The following is a 16676-nucleotide window of genomic DNA, read 5'->3' as shown; positions in this document are numbered from 1 at the left end:
TGACTGTGGACAAGTACCATTGCCCCCCCCCAATAACTTGGTGCCACCTACGCCCCCCCATGCACCAATATCTAAAATTCTACAATCTTCCGGAGACTCTGAAAGCCATAATGTACGATTTCCGTCCAATTTTAGATTTGTTAATCTATACTCAAAATGCTGAAATAATACTATACAAGTAATAACTGTCGAGAAGGGTTTCTGTCCATCGCAAGGTAGGGCCTAAAGTGAAAGAAACCCTTCTTTATTTTGGCCGTTTAACAAAATGCAGTTCTATGGGATGGAGGACATAAAGTCATAATATGACTTTATGTCGTACTTTGCTTTGTTGATTTACCCAGCAAACACAAAAACGCTTTAAATAAGTTATATTTTGGCTTTTTGTTTAGGTAAAAACGTTTTAATAACATTAACATGTCCATTTCACTAAACTCCTAACCCTTCGTAACTCACTTCGTAAGTCCCGAAATCGTTCGTAACTTGCAAAATCCGACGTAAAGTTACGACGCTTCGTAATTTCCATTTCACTAAACTTTTACGAAGGGTGACTCTTTCTTAAATACCCTTCGTAAGTTAAGAAAAGTTACGAAGACATTATACTAGACGTAAGTCCAACGAAGCTTCGTAAACTCTGTATGGTAAGTATGGTAAGTATAATTTCGCGCCAAATAGGCATATAAAACATATTTCGGTCCCAAATTAAACGTACATCAAAATGGCTGCCCATTTGATGTACATCATCAACGCGAGAGCATTAAAGAGAGAAAGAGTGTTCCGTGATCGTACCAATCCATTTGATTTATACGATGACAACAAGATGTATAAACGTTACCGATTCACACGGGCCGGTATGATGTACGTGCTAAACATACTAGTGCCAGAACTAGACCAAAGGAGACAAACTTTGAGAAGTCATGCAGTAAATTCACGGCTTCAAGTCTTCATTGCCCTGAGATTCTATGGTTCGGGGTCGGTATACACAAGTGGATCAGACCATCACGGTGTCTCGGAATCAACCGTTTGTAGAGTGATCAAGGTAGTGACAGACACCTTAGTGGAATTGAGAGACGACCACATTGTATGGCCTACTACAGATGAAGAGATTGCAGCCAAGCAAGCAGAGTTTTACGCCCTATGTAGCTTTCCACGAGTGATAGGAGCAGTAGACTGTACTCATGTCAGACTGGACTCATGCCCCTATGGGGAGAATGAACATGTATATGTAAATAGGAAAGGATTTCATAGCATCAATATTCAACTCATCTCAGACGCCAAATACCACATCATTAATGTGGTAGCACGTTGGCCAGGGAGCACACATGACTCTAGAATCATTCAGAACAGTGATATAGGTCAGGCGTATCAGAGAGGGAGCTGGATGGAAGAGGACTACACTGCAAAAACAAGTGTTTATATTTAAACACCATATTGTGTTTATTAGAGCAACACTTAATAAACACATAATTCATGTTAATGGTCTAACACTAATGTTAATGGTTCTAACACTAATGTTCATAAATTAACACTTGGTGTTATATTACAAACACTAATGTTTGTTATATAACAAGTGTTAATTTATGAACATTAGTGTTAGACCATTAACATGAATTATGTGTTTATTAAGTGTTGCTCTAATAAACACAATATGGTGTTTAAATATAAACACTTGTTTTTGCAGTGTGCTCTTGGGGGACTCCGGCTATGCACATGCAGAGTCACTGGCTAATGACTCCATTTGCGGATCCCGCTACAGCTGTGGAGAAAGGATACAACAGGTAAAAGATCGTTTATTCTTTAAAATAATAACTGTTGGGGAAGATGTACATTGTAGCTTTGTATAAAATAATGACCCTAGAAATCAAATATTCCAATTTAATAGTCATAATAGACGCACTATGGTCACTTTATTTCGACCGGGTACAATGCATGATGGCAAAATTTACTTGCCACACTCGGTTTAATCTTAAATAGACTAGCGTTGTCAAAGTTTAATTAAAGCAAGGCATGATTTTGATATAGATAGATACCCCCTCCGCATCAATAAACAGCAATGAGACAAATCTTTTGCCCGAAAGTAGGCCTCTATTAAAGGTTTTTTTTCATGTTTGTTGCTTCACACACGCAATGAAGCCTGAATTGTACCAAGATACGTGAAAAGGCAGGAAGGTCTCGGATGCGATGTCGCCATTTTTGACATCGCCATTGAATTAACACGTATAGGCCTATTATTATGAAATATTCACAAACAAAATATGGTTTGTGGTGTCAAAGCAAATAATTTATTTATTCTAAAACCTTTTGGGTATGATAAAGTGTTCCACTGTATGTATACATTGTTTTTCAATTTGTAATTATGATCGTGTATTTTGAACGGGCTGTCAGCCTTGTAGTTTCATCAGCCTAGTATGTCACATGTCGCGTGTCCAATACCGCCTGAGAAAAGGAAGACATTCAAAGCACCCTCTCTTGACTATTCACGGACATCTAAACTTTTCTTCTCTCAATTCCAACGTATGATGGCTCACTACAGTCTCCCCAACGTAATAATCTTGAGAAACGAAACATTCAAGCGGTGTATGTCATGAAAAGATTTCATGTTGTTACAACTGCGTCGGCGGTCTCATATCATAATTATTATAACGTGATAGGTCTAAAAAGAATAAAACACCAGTGGCTCCGGAGGGCGTTTGTTACTAGGGGGGCTCAAGCGGTGTATGTCATGAAAAATTTTTTGGTGGCTATTGGTCTAAAAGAATACCCCCTCCCCAATAACTTAACTTAGGGCCATGCAGGCGCCATTGCCCCCACACACCGTCATCGTCCCTATATCGCCGTCATAGGGCCAGCACTTTGTCTCGTTTTTGGCAGGTTTACATGGTCCAATAATCACAAGATGACTGACATGTGGTAACAAAGGAAGCAGTCACTGCAATTTGATTATGTCCCATATGATTGGCCATTCAAGATACCCCTGTGAATATACTATAGCGGCCTTTTCAAAATATAATACCTGTTTGCTTGACTGCATTGACAATTCCCGGGAACAATACACACAGTATATGCATTGGACAACAATAAGCATGATAAGTGATGATGTGCATACATCGTTCGTCTCGCACACTGCCAACATTTGATTGAATGGACTGTTGGCTACTGCGCCGTGATTACGGTGAAGGACACCGGTTCAAATCCTTTGTTTGGAGCCAATCGATAAAAGCATGCAGGGCCTCTATACCCATGTACAGTTTATCCCTTACATAACCTATGAGCGTGTTTATAGTGAGACAATCTTTCCGTTATTTGGCTAAACTACCGCGTAGTCTAGATTTGCAATGGTTAGTAAAACATAAACAAAATATAGACTGCGTGGCAGTCCAGCTAAATACCGCATAATCTGGCTCACTATAAACACGCTCTATGTCTTGAATAAGCTGGCAAAGTTATGTAATAATCGGATTAATACTATAATTATAGCAGTAGGTAAAAACAAGTTTTGAATAATCCGCGCTACAAAGTCCCATGCAGTGATCCCAGCGAAAGTGAAAAAAAATCAAATTGTTACGTTTATAAATTTTTTGAATGAAAAACAAATGGCAAAAAAAACAACAACAGGAAAACGACAGTATTGACGAAGTTGAAGCCACATTCAAATACATGTAGCTAATTTATATACTGTCAGTACCGTACCGGTATATAAATTACAGACTCACGTAAATGCATTATTTTTTTGTCTTAGACACACGGCTTTCGGCTGAACCACTGCACTGGCAAGCTATGTTAGCACATCTATGACAATGACGAAAGGTACAAAATCAGCCATACGCCTTTAGATAGCAGAAGACACCAAATTGGTGTTTTATGACCTTTGACATTCTTTTGTGGCGAGTGACATGGTCTTTCAATTCACGCCGAGTGTCCTTGACAGGTTTGACTATGCTTGTGTGGTCATGAAAGAATTCAAAAGATAACCTCTGTCCCAATAATCCCAAGCAATTGTCTGAAACTGCTCCTCGGATCATAAGAACTCAGTCCTCAAATGATAGTCATAATAATGTCCAAAATATAAAAATTACTGACTATCATTGAAGACTGAGTTCCGCAGTCTAATATCCAAAATCTGAATTTTGATGATTTTTACGATCGTCGGGATGAAACAAAAATCAAAAAAATCACTGAATGGGCCTTTAGTTCCCTCCTCTCCTTCCCCTGGCAATATAAATCAAAGAAAAATAAAGAAAAAAATAAATAAAACAAGAAAAGAAAAAAAAAAGACAAAGAAAATTAACCAAATTAAGGGATCTGGAATGAGCGTTTTGAGCGTTTCGATAGTATTTTTGTGGGACACGAGAGCACATCAGACATATCGAATTGCATTATGAATACGAAGAATGTCTTTCTGATATCAAATAATTTCATTGTTTGAAATTCACGATATTATACAAATTTTATGACAAATAATTAAAATTTGATATTTTTCACATTTTTGATATATAACAGTCCTCGAAGTAAATGATATATTCTTAAACAGTCCCTGGCATACCATACATGTATAGGCTTATATGTATAGTAAATTTGTCTGCTTTATCTGTTTTGTGCTGTTTAAGCAAATAGTTAAACATAATTTCCATAAAAATGCTTTTAATGTCAGATATGTCCCCTTTTAATTTTGAGCAGAACAAGTGAGGTAAAGCAAAGAAAATTGGAATTTGCTACTACTAGCGCCAATGAATGTTATATGATTGTAAAACGGTACGATCCTCTGTGTGTGGGGGTGTGTGCGTATGTGTGTCCTGCACGCGTATTTTTTTCTGCAACTATAACTGGGGACGCAATACGATACCGGTATGTTATAATAATCAAACTTACAAGAAAGATGGCTCTTGTCAAATCCTATAATTCTGTCAGAGAAAATATGCATATTTGCATTAAATTTTTAATTAATTGACATAATTGATTAATTAATAAATATTTTATTTAATGATTTACCATAATTCCAAACATGTCAAACAATATGTCAAATTAAAGCTAATGAAATGCTTTATATATTGGTCAGAGCACATTTTGCAGAATGCATTTAGTATTTTAGTTACATGATTCCAAACATTCTATTCCAATTTTTTGCTATACACGCATAGGAGCTGTACTTTTAATCAATAATTTCACTCCATTGTGTCAAAGTACTGTGCTCTCTGTTGGATCATGGAGTGACCAGGTCCTAGAGTGTGATGGTTTTGTAGCAGATGACAGTGCTCATTCAAGCCTGTCAAGGTCAGTTAGTAGCCACTTGCTGAATGGATGGCCATTATCAGCTATCAGTTTTGTACAAACAGGTGATGGACCAACTGAAGAGTTTCTCTCTACTGCTGGAATCCTGCAGGGCGACACATTGGCCGCTTACCTTTTTGTGATAGTGGTAGACTATCTCCTCAGACAGTCGATAGACACTGACAAGTCCAAAGGGATTGACATCATGCCCAATAAGACGAGCAGAGAGAAGAACAAGTATCTAACCGATCTTGACTACGCAGATGACATAGCTTCAACAGCTACATTATCACAAGATGCCCAAGATCTTCTGTCATCTTTAGAAGATGCTTCCGCCAAAGTTGGCCTCTTTCTCAATTCCAAGAAGACAGAATATATGTGTATTAATGGAGATAAGAACCCAACTCCAATCCTTTCTCGGGATGGCACACAACTCAAGGAGGTGTCGGACTTTAAATATCTTGGTTCATTTGTTGCCGACAGCAAGAAAGACCTCCCAAATCTGATGGCTGATAGAGATTCCTGGAAAAGAATTGTAAACTCTTTCTCGGATGCGTCCGCAAGATAGATAGATAGATCAGCTATCAAAGAGATGCTTTGTGCAGCTGCCAATCACAGTAGAGGTTTGATAACATTTTGTTAAAAACCCAAATGTGATATAAGGACAAAGCTGTGCATGTTGGTACTTAATTGTTTGGATTCTTATGTTGAAATTCCCTTGTATTAGTATTTTTATGTGTAGTGTATATTGTTCATAAATTATATAGCTTTTAAATTTTGGGCATTTTTGCTCTGTTGCACTGTACCATTATGGAATTAGAGCAAATCAATTACCGACACAAGCAGGTATACAGTGTATTATTTTATTTTTATTTCGTATCTCAGGAGCACAGCTCACTTGGTAAGGCATCAGAATTTGGTACACGAGCGCTTCAAACTTTAAATTGGAAGGTGGTGAGTTCGAGCCTCATCACGGTCACATTAATTTTATAAACCAAATATTGTTCGAACATTTCATATTTGTTTTTCTTTTATTGTTTCTTTTCTTTGACTTTTTTTTTCTTGTTTTATTTAATTTTGTCTTTATTTTTCTTTGATTCATATTGCCAGGGTAAGGAGAGGAGGGTACTAACGGCCCATTCAGTGATTTTTCATCCGGACGATCGTAAAAATCATCAAAATTCAGATTTTGTACTAGACTGCGGAACTCAGTCTTCAATGATATAGTCAGTAATAATCTTTTGGTCATTATATGACTATCATCATTTGACGACTGAGTTCTTATGATACATCATCCGAAGAGCAGTTTCAGACAATTGCTTGGGATTGGTGGGGCAGAGGTTATCTTTTGAATTCTTTCATTACCACTGAAGCAGAGTCAAACCTGTCAAGGACACTCGGCGTGAATTGAACTGACCATGTCACTCGCAACAAAAGAATTTCAAAGGTCATAAAACATCAATTTAGTATCTTCTGCTAGTGGTTCAGCCAAAAGCCGAGTAGGCCTATTTAAGACAAAATAATGCATTTACGTGAATCTGTAATTTATATACTGACATAGGCCTATATATAAATTAGCTACATGTATTTCAATGGGGCTTCAACTTCGTCGATACTGCCGTTTTCTTGGGTTTTTTGCCCATTTTTTTCATTAAAAATTTTTATAAAAGTAACAATTTGATTTTTTTTCACTTTCGCTGGGATCTAGATACAGACTTTAAGGTACATATTTCGAGGTGCATAACAGACACAAAATTTGTGTCATAACAAACACCAAATTGGTGTCGATGACCTGACATGCATGCATTCTTTTGTGATGGTCTTTCAATTTGTGCCGAGTGTCCTTGCAGACTTGACTATGCTTCAGTGGTCATGAAAGGATTCAATAGATAACCTCTGCCCCACTAATCCCCAGCTATTGTCTGAAATTGCACCTCGGAAGATATATTATAACAACTCAGTCCCTCAAATGATAGTCATATAACGACCAAAAGATAAATGACTGACTATCATTGAGGACTGAGTTCCGCAGTCTAGCTGGGATCACTGAATGGGGCTTTGCAACACGATATATTCAAACCTTGTATTCATCTACTGTTATAGCATTAATCCGATTATTACACAACTTCGCCAGCGTATTCAAGACATCAAATGCAAATAATCACCTAGATTATGACGTATCATACTGTAAATATGGCGGAGTACTCAAATTCATTCAACAAAACCATGATTACAAGCTATTGCAATCTACCGTGACAGCTCGTCACACACACATAACAAATGCACTATTCAGCATCGAAGTGGTTACGTAATCCTCTTGGTTACCGGATCACGCTATGTTGGTATGCCTTCGAGTGCCATATACTTTGTGTGGCGATTGTTTTGATCGTGGTTCATTACTCAAGAGCGTGATCCCGTTGACATAGTAACATTACGTAACTTTGATACTGAATACGATCAAATAGGTTGACGACAACGTTTGATTGAATGCACTGCATTGTGCCATGATTACGGTGAAGGACACCGGTTCAAATCCTTTGTATGGAGCCAATCAATAATTTCACGCACATCCTCTATTATTGCCCAATTATTGCCCGGGATGATTGCACGCTGTAAAAGAGCTATTGTTATAATGTTTGATGAAATCGTGTTTAACTATTTGCTTAAGAACGTCACAATACAGATAAAGCAGACAGATTTACTACATGTGGTACATGTATATACATATAGGGAATGTGTGTGAGTATTACCTAATTATAATAGGGGCGTATCCAAAAATGAATTCACGCCCCTTTCAAATGTGGAGCCAAAGTGCAGGCCCTATGGTTAAAAATTGCCGTGATAGTAGGATGAATCCTCACGTTTTTCAACAGCTACGCATGGTGATTTTGTTCGAGATAGGCCGAGCGAGTCAGGCTAAGCATACAATTTGAGATTTTGAGAGCCTGTCACACTGTTTTTACGATTTTCGCATGATCAGTATATGGCTTGCCGTAACCGCCACAACGTGGAGCTGCTACGCGTAGCTTACTTTTCGCTTCGCGGAGCTAAATTGACCAATCATGTTAGATCTTTTCATTACGCGGAGCCAGTGGATGCATCCTCGTTCCAGAGAGAAAACTCTTCCCAAAATTAATGTTTACTATGGGGATTTTAAATGAATCGAATGTAAATAAACCACGACCATTTGTACAGGATCAATACCATTGTTTTATAGAATTATATGGTTGTGCGCCCTTAATTTCACTTCTTAGAAAAACCCATGGATTCTCAATTTAAGCATTAAAATGAGCAGAAATTTGCATAATTTTAGCCAAATTTGGATTGGTCATGATTAGTAATACTATTTCCTGCAAGTGTACCACAGATGGGCGAGATCAAATAACTTTTAATGATTTTAAGCAGCCTTTTCTTTACAGAAACACTGGCATGGTTTTGCCTGTAAAATAGGCAATTCCCAGACATCGTAGAATTCGAGGGCCAGTCGTAAAAAATAATGACGGTCAACCTATATTTTTTCCCAGCCAGTGCAGAGGGATCAGGCAAGGGCTGATTTCAACCATCATAGCTGTCGTTTAAAACTGAGTCGCTCCTGTGAAGAAAAAATGACGTTTTCTTAAGGCAAATTTAGCACATATCTCTATGGGACTCTGATTTGGTGGTGTGAGATCTGCATGCATGTGTCATGTGTGTGGCGTGTTTGTTTGTTTGTTTGTTTGTCTACTGTGTCAGGCCAGGATCACTGACACCCACGGTACTGATATTGTCATACTATCACGGTGATCATATTGTTGAATGTTGTTGACTTTAAAATAATGCAGTCATGTCTACAGTAGAATTCACCACGACCTTTGAAGGACTTAAAACCCATTAAAAGCTATTAAACCAAGATAACACTCAATGAAAACAGCTCAACTATGTTACATCAGATCTTCTCTGGTTAAATACACACTGCACTTCTTGTGTCTGTTTTACCTGTGCAATGAGCAATGAGCTGGTATTATAGTTTCAGTTGGGTGAACGATTATACAGCGAACGCAAGGTAACAATACTGTGTGGGCTTTTGTTTACGAAATGAGACAATAGTCTGCTTATTGTTAACCAGCGTTCTTGAAAATGAGAAGCATAATGGTTTGCAGACTTAACACGGTTTAGAAATAATATTTTTTGGTGTTATCTGTCGTTTACATATCCTTCCTAAAACACAAAAGTACCAATATTTCCAAACACCTAAATTAGCTAAAAAATTAGGACATGTTACAAAACTATATTTTCTAGAATTTCAGAGAATACTTTAAATATTGGCCGGTTATTTTTACACAGTGACGTCAACTAGGCAATGGCCTATACTTCTAACATACACTATTTGTAGAGGTCACGCGTCAATGGTGAGCGCACTGAGTATTGTGTATAGGAAAACGGACAGTAAACTACAGTATGTATGGCCTACTACTAGTATATAAAGTAAATCCGAACTGGTTTGCTGAAGGTCGAATTCCGCAGGCCACACCGCGCAAGTTATACAAATTAGCTCCCGGCGATACACTGCAGATCGCAGAACTGTGTGCATGGTTTACCACCACTCTGCCTAGCTATATAGTTATGTACAATACTGTATGAGTTTCTTATGAGTGCATGTCCATCTTAAGTCGGTTCGTACTTTTCATAAACTACTTTTTGAATCACAACTTTCGTGACCGAGGATATCTTGCAACTACGTGACGCTCGTCTGGCAAATTCTTAATGAATAAATTCGCTTCACGTAATGAGTAAGTCGTACTTGATTGGTCAGTTTTACCTCCGAGTAATGAAAAACTCTAACATGATCATGATTGGTCAATTTGGCTCCACGGAGCAAAAAGTCAGCTACGCGTAGCAGCTCCACGTTGTGGCGGTTGCGGCCTACCATATCAGAATCCCATATGATATTTCTATTGCAAGAAAATTTTATCATAAATCACATGTTTTATCTTAAATACACTAACTGGAAATTAAATACACTAATTCAGGGCTGTCAACTCTCACGCATTGGCCGTGAGTCTCACGCATTGGGTCACTTTCTCACGGTCTCACGCCAAGGTAGTATAATCTCACGCCAAGGTAGTAAAGCTCACGCAAAAAGCTGGAAAATGAGTAAAATCTCACGCATCGTCATGAATAATTTGTTGCTCCTAGACCTCCCCCCGCTTTTCACATTCTCGAGCGCCGTGGCTCAAATAATCATGGTACAAAATGAACATTGGAGTCGGCAAATCCCGGTACATCTCTGTCTCACGCCAAGCAATTCCAAAAAGTTGACAGCCCTGCACTAATTAGTGAGGACCGGTATTTTGCTGTGGATATGTTTAACTGCAATTTCGCGGTAAAAAATTTGAAATCCTGGGTAAAAATTGTAATCATATTCAACTCTTTGAGAAAATATTTATATAAAGGAATGCATGTAAAATCCAGCTGCAATACAATGTACATTATTGACACACTATCACTCTCTTTATCTACGTCAATAATAGAATATCGATTTCAATCGAATTGAATACATTGCTCAGTTTTGAGTTTGTAGTTGACTACTAAGCGACCTAAGCGATCGATTGCTAGCCAATCAGATAGAACTCCTTTTCTTGCGTTCGGTGAAATACCAATCGCCCGTCGCTCACCAACGGAGTATTAAATTTATATTTATCGTAGCACGTCGACACTGTGCCCCAATAATTTATGCGCCTGTCACACTACACCGAATAGGTCTTCCGTACAAGAAACGGATGGTATTTTAGTGAATCCGTTGTTGTTCGTCAATGATCGTTTTATGTTCTTTTTATGTCCTGCTATCCGCCAAATGCGTTTCGTGTTAGGTGATGTTCGTTAAGTCCGTCGGCAAGTTTTGTGCATGCACAAAACTTGAAACGGAATGTACCGAATACACATGTTCGGTATTTATCCGATGTGTGTTCGTATGGTGCTGCATATTGCCGGAGTTTGTTCGCTCTCCTTTCGTTCATGTTCGTTCTTTGTTCGTTGCACTCGGCCCGTGTTCGTTGCAAATACGTTCCTGTGAGGCCTTCACCACCGGATAGCATATTTTTGCATTCGGTGATGTACGTTGACCAAGACCGTGTTAGTGTCACACTACACCGGATCGGTCTTCCGTATAAGAAACGGATGGTATTTTAGCAAATCCGTTAGTGTTCGTCAATGTTCGTTTTATGTTCTTCATATGTCCTGCTATTATCCGCCAAATGCGTTTCGTGTTAGGTGATGTTTGTTTAGTCCGTCGACAATACGTTTCAAGTTTTGTGCATGCACAAAACTTGAAACGGAGTGTGCCGAATACACATGTTCGGAAGTTGTCCGATGTGTGTTCGTACTGTTCTGTATATATACCCTGGGTTTGTTCGTTATTCTTTCGTTTATATACCGCAGGTGTTTGCAAGGTTTCGCAGGCGCTTGTGCCGGATGTAGGCCTATGGCGAACATGTGCCTCGATCATGGGGGGGGGTTGAAGGGTGTGTGACGCAATATCATATTTCCCCCAGTACTTTAGTGACTGACAAGTAGAAAAAAGGGGGAAAGGAGAGAAAAAAGAAAAGAAAGTGAGAAAAATTGAAGAGAGAAGAGAAAAAGTTCAATTGCACGTAATTTAGTAGGCCTATGCATGTAAGTAGTATTGAGGGAGGGGCACTTTCTGAAGGGTAGAGGACGCAATATCAAATTCCAAATATTCCAATATCAAATATCAAAGTTTTAGTGAAAACATGGAAAAGGTTAAATTGTACGTTATTGAGTAGGCCCAGGATAGTATATAGTAAGCCTAAGTATAGGCCTGTGATTATTATAGGCAGTGCTTAAATGTGGTTCCTTGGCCCAAAAGCCTGTGAAAATTACTGCCGGCCCGTCGATATGTAGGGCCCGTGACATTTTGTCACCAAAGTCAGTATTTAAGACGGACTTAGGTCTATTACTGACTTTAACATATTAATCCATGCATGCTTTACCTGAAATTACGAGTCTGAAGTCTTATATCTAAGTGTCAGTGGATCAGTGTAACATTTTAAAATTTGCAAATTCAGTTCGGGCCTTCTTTGTTTTTTGTTTAAGGCAATAATAGTGTAAAAATGATGCACCAAAAACAATTTTCCATTTTTAAAACTAAATTTTTACACAATAGGCCTAGGCCTAATAATGTAAATAGGCCCTACAGTCCCCATGCAAATGGCTTCAATGACCTTCATTTTGAAAAATGGACAAGTCGTCCTTTTTGCTTCTGCTATGGACATCCACGTGTTATTTTTAAAACAATTGTTTATATTATACAATAATGGTGAAAACTTTTCAATGGCTTCAATTAGGCTTTCGTTTCACCAATTTGCGGCTGTTTCAAACTAAAATAGTACCCAATAATAGTGCTAAAATTGATCCAAAAAATGACAAATGGCTTCAATTGGGCCTTCATTGTCCAAAGGTTTCTCACCTCTATTGCCCCCGGACGCTGGTTGCCCTGATTATATCAGATTTGTAGCCCTTTTGTACTTATTAGCCAATATTTGACCATTTTCGTCAAAGACCACCGAGAGTTGTCTTTCCCCACTTTGTTCACCCTCTGAAAAAGTGCTTGCTACGTCACTGCCTCTAAGTGGTCAAAAACCCTCTCAAACACCCTCTCCTCCCCCACTTTTCTGATAGGGTGGACGTTCCTGTTGGCCACGGATTCGCCGGTCATTTGTCGGACGTTGAACGATTGAATATAAAACGCCTGCAGGATTATTAGCGGCCACAACGCATAGAGAGACGAACGGGAATCGGACCCCAAATCCGGACATTTTTCGGACGTTGACCCCAAATCCGGTCATTTGTCGGACGTTGAACGATCGAATATAAGACGCCTGCAGGATTATCAGCGGCCACAACGCACAGAGAAACGAACGGGAATCGGACCCGCTAAAGCCGGTCATTTGGCGGACGTTGAACGATCGGATATAAGACGCCTGCAGGATTATTAGCGGCCACAACGCATAGAGAGACGAACGGGAATCGGACCCAAAATCCCACCGAATCTTCTGCCGGACTGGTGATTTTTCCACCGAATAAAATATTTTTGTATTCGGTGATGTACGTTGATCCAGTCCGTCGTAGTGTGACAGACCTATTAGCATCTGCACACGGACACAAACTGCTATGCAATGTTGACAGAGATTTTTCACAGGGGGGGCATATTCGTTTATATGACTTCCTAGTAGGAATAGGCCTACTGGGCCCTTTTTAACTAAATATATTCATTTCATCTATAAAATAAACCTTTTATCTAAAAAGCCACTCTCACGTCAGTGGTGTTTATGTCTATAATTATTTTTCAAATACTGTAAGGGTAATAAATGTTATGCACAATCATCAGTGGCGTAGAGTTATAGGGACAGCATAAGCCCCCCTTCCCAATCGATCTGAAATTTTTAAAAATACCACAGGAAAATTGCCGAAAAAAGGCTTGTGCCCGCCCCCCTCATCCGCAGACCCGGAGGCCCTCCCATTCCCCCCTCCCCATCATGGTCGGTTCCCCCAGTGTGATGTCCCACACTAGTACGCCACTGACAATCATAGACGTAAATCCCAGGGGGTGTGGGGGAACTTCTGAATCACCCTCCCAAAATTTTGATAAGGGGTGGTGGGTCATACAATCATCCCCCCATATTTGGACATTATTATGTTTTGATGAATCCAAGTTTGTGAAAATATTGGAGCCAACACATAATAATGATAAAATTGGATGCTTAAGCCCAATATTTATTGGTCTCGCTATGAGTTTTAAAATATTGGACTCGACTACATCTCGTCCAATATTTTAAAACTCATAGCGAGACCAATAAACATGGGCTCAATCGACCCAATTTTATATCATAGTCGGGCTGATTTTATTTAGCACTAATCTAAAATACATGTCATATCATATGTCAATGGAAGAAATTCTCGTTCAGGGCACATGACATAGAAGAGGATGTGTGGTAAATCGAATAAGTGAATGATCAACTCGCGGCAAACAGAAACTCCCATTTTTTTTGCGGAGAGGAGAGATAGCCCCAAAAGTAACTTGAGCCCAAGATAATAACTTGCGAGTAACCATGGTAACTGAATGCCCTAGATATTAACTTGGGGCAGCCAGATAGTAAATCGGACCCCCGGATAGTAATATGGGGTCGGACATAGGGACTGTTCAGTGAACAGTGTTCACAAACACTTGTTGGGGGGGGGCTGATGCAAATAAAATTCATCGCGAAAATATTTCGCCCCCCTCCACTTTTCAGACCTTTTTGACATGAAAATTATGGATCAACCCCATAAAAAAGCATATAAACTAAATTTTCCCATGAAAAATTGTGGTAATTTTTTTCAGGGCCCCTTTTTGCATCAGGCCCCTAACAAGTGTTTGTGAACGGTTCCTTAGTATCTTGGGGTCCAAGTTACTATCTCGGGTCTCAAGTTAATCGGGTCTCCAGACTCGGGGCCCTGTCCAACTATATCGGATCCGATCTTGGACTTCCAAGTTATTATCTCTGGGCCCAAGTTAATTACTATTAGGACTCCAAGTTAATATCTCGGACCAGCCTAACTTACTTCTCTGGGTCCTGAGATAGTAACTCAGAGCACTGAAATATCAACTTGGACCCCGAGATAGTAAGTCGGGGTCCCGAGAAAGTAAGTCCGGCCTAAGATACAGTGGCGGTGCTACAGGGGGGACAAGTTTTTTTCCCCCAGTTTGCCATCCCCCACTTTTGAGGAAAAAACCCTAAATTACGTAAATTCCCACATTTTGCAGCAAATTTGCGCAAAATTTGTAGATTTTGCCCTCCCTGAAATTCACTTTGCCCGCACCCCCCCCTTCCGAAAAAATTCCTGGTGCCGCCACTGCCAAGATACTTACTGGGGGCATGAATTAACCTATCATACCCTGCACTTGTATTACATTAAATCAATGTCACTAATATAGACATGCCTTTTCATTATTCTCTTTCAGAGCACACAGGAAGGGACGTGTAGTTAATGAGCAAGTCAATGGGTAGATCAAGCAGAAGTTCCCGTGCATAAGGATGGCACCAGATCGCGCCTGCAGAGTGATAGTAGCTTGCTCCGTGCTATTCCAAATAGCCAAAGTTACGGTGTCTGATCTCCGCCAAACTCCCCTTTTATAATTCATCTCCCCAAATTTTCAGTTTTCCCCCTTTTTCAAATATTTCCCCCTTTAACTTTCCCCTTTTCAAATAGTTCCCCTTTTCGACTTTCCCCTTTTCAAATAGTTCCCCTTTTCGACTTTCCCCTTTCAAATAGTTCCCCTTTTCGACTTTCCCCTTTTCATATAGTTTCCCCATTTTCGAATTCCCCCTTTTCATATAGTTTCCCCATTTTCGAATTTCCCCTTTTCATATAGTTCCCCTTTTCATATAGTTTCCCCTTTTCGAATTTCCCCTTTTCATATAGTTTCCCCTTTTCGAATTTCCCCCTTTTCATATAGTTTCCCCCTTTTCGAATTTCCCCCTTTTCCCCTTTTCATATAGTTTCCCCCTTTTCATATAGTTTCCCCCTTTTCGAATTTTCTTTTCACCTTTTACATAATACCATTTTACAGATTTTTACCCCATTAAAATAGTTTATCCCTTACTTTTTTATTCCCTTTTTTTTTACACCCTTTTTTTTATTCCCCTTTTCACGATGCGTAGGCTTTACCAGTAGGCACGGACCATCTATAGTACCGTGCATTCACGTCCCATGTACTTCGATATTGAAATAGGTCCGGCCTACACGTTGAAAGCACGTGATTGGCATTTAAATGGCATTTAAATATCAGCTCAATTGGAGCATTTTTGACAACTTGACCTTTGACCCCTTTATGACCCCTTAATGACCTTAAGTGAATATTAAAATATTCTAAACATGTTTAGAATGTCATAAGCATCATTGCATATAAATTTCAGCTCGATTGGAGCATTTTTGGTTAAAATGACCTTTTTTGACCCCTGTGACCCCTTGGATGACCTCTGATTTTAGGAAATATTTTATTATATTCTTTACTTCTTTCTCTTTTATTTGACACCACTTGGGGGTTCATACCTTCGTGGCATTTAAAGATATGTCCATTTTAGACCAAATGGTTGGTAAGTAAGTAAGTAAGTAAGTAAGTAAGTAAGTAAGTAAGTAGGTAGGTAGGTAGGTAAGTAAGTAAGTAAGTAAGTAAGTAAGTAAGTAAGTAAGTAAGTAAGTAAGTAAGTAAGTAAGTAAGTAAGTAGGTAAGTAAGTAAGCAAGTAAGTAAGCAAGTAAGTAACATACACTCATTTCATGGTTCAGCAAAAAAGACTAGGCTTAAGGGGGTACTACACCCCTGTCCAATTTTGCGCCTATTTTTGCAATTTTCTCAAAAATTATAGCACAT

At 39.1% G+C, this 16676-nt stretch overlaps 1 protein-coding gene across 1 annotated transcript; it reads left to right on the top strand.

Moving 5' to 3' along the window:
- Positions 1-704: 704 nt before the first annotated feature.
- Positions 705-15440, top strand: LOC140141678 (putative nuclease HARBI1). The gene is given in 4 exon segments (XM_072163593.1): positions 705-1385; positions 1678-1709; positions 1711-1775; positions 15266-15440. Coding segments are annotated over 4 exon segments (942 nt in total). The 5' UTR covers positions 705-715.
- Positions 15441-16676: the final 1236 nt, after the last annotated feature.

This window comes from Amphiura filiformis, chromosome 2 (genome assembly GCF_039555335.1).
Source record: "Amphiura filiformis chromosome 2, Afil_fr2py, whole genome shotgun sequence".
NCBI classification, from domain to species: Eukaryota; Metazoa; Echinodermata; class Ophiuroidea; order Amphilepidida; family Amphiuridae; genus Amphiura; species Amphiura filiformis.
This window is presented reverse-complemented; position numbering and strand designations above follow the sequence as displayed.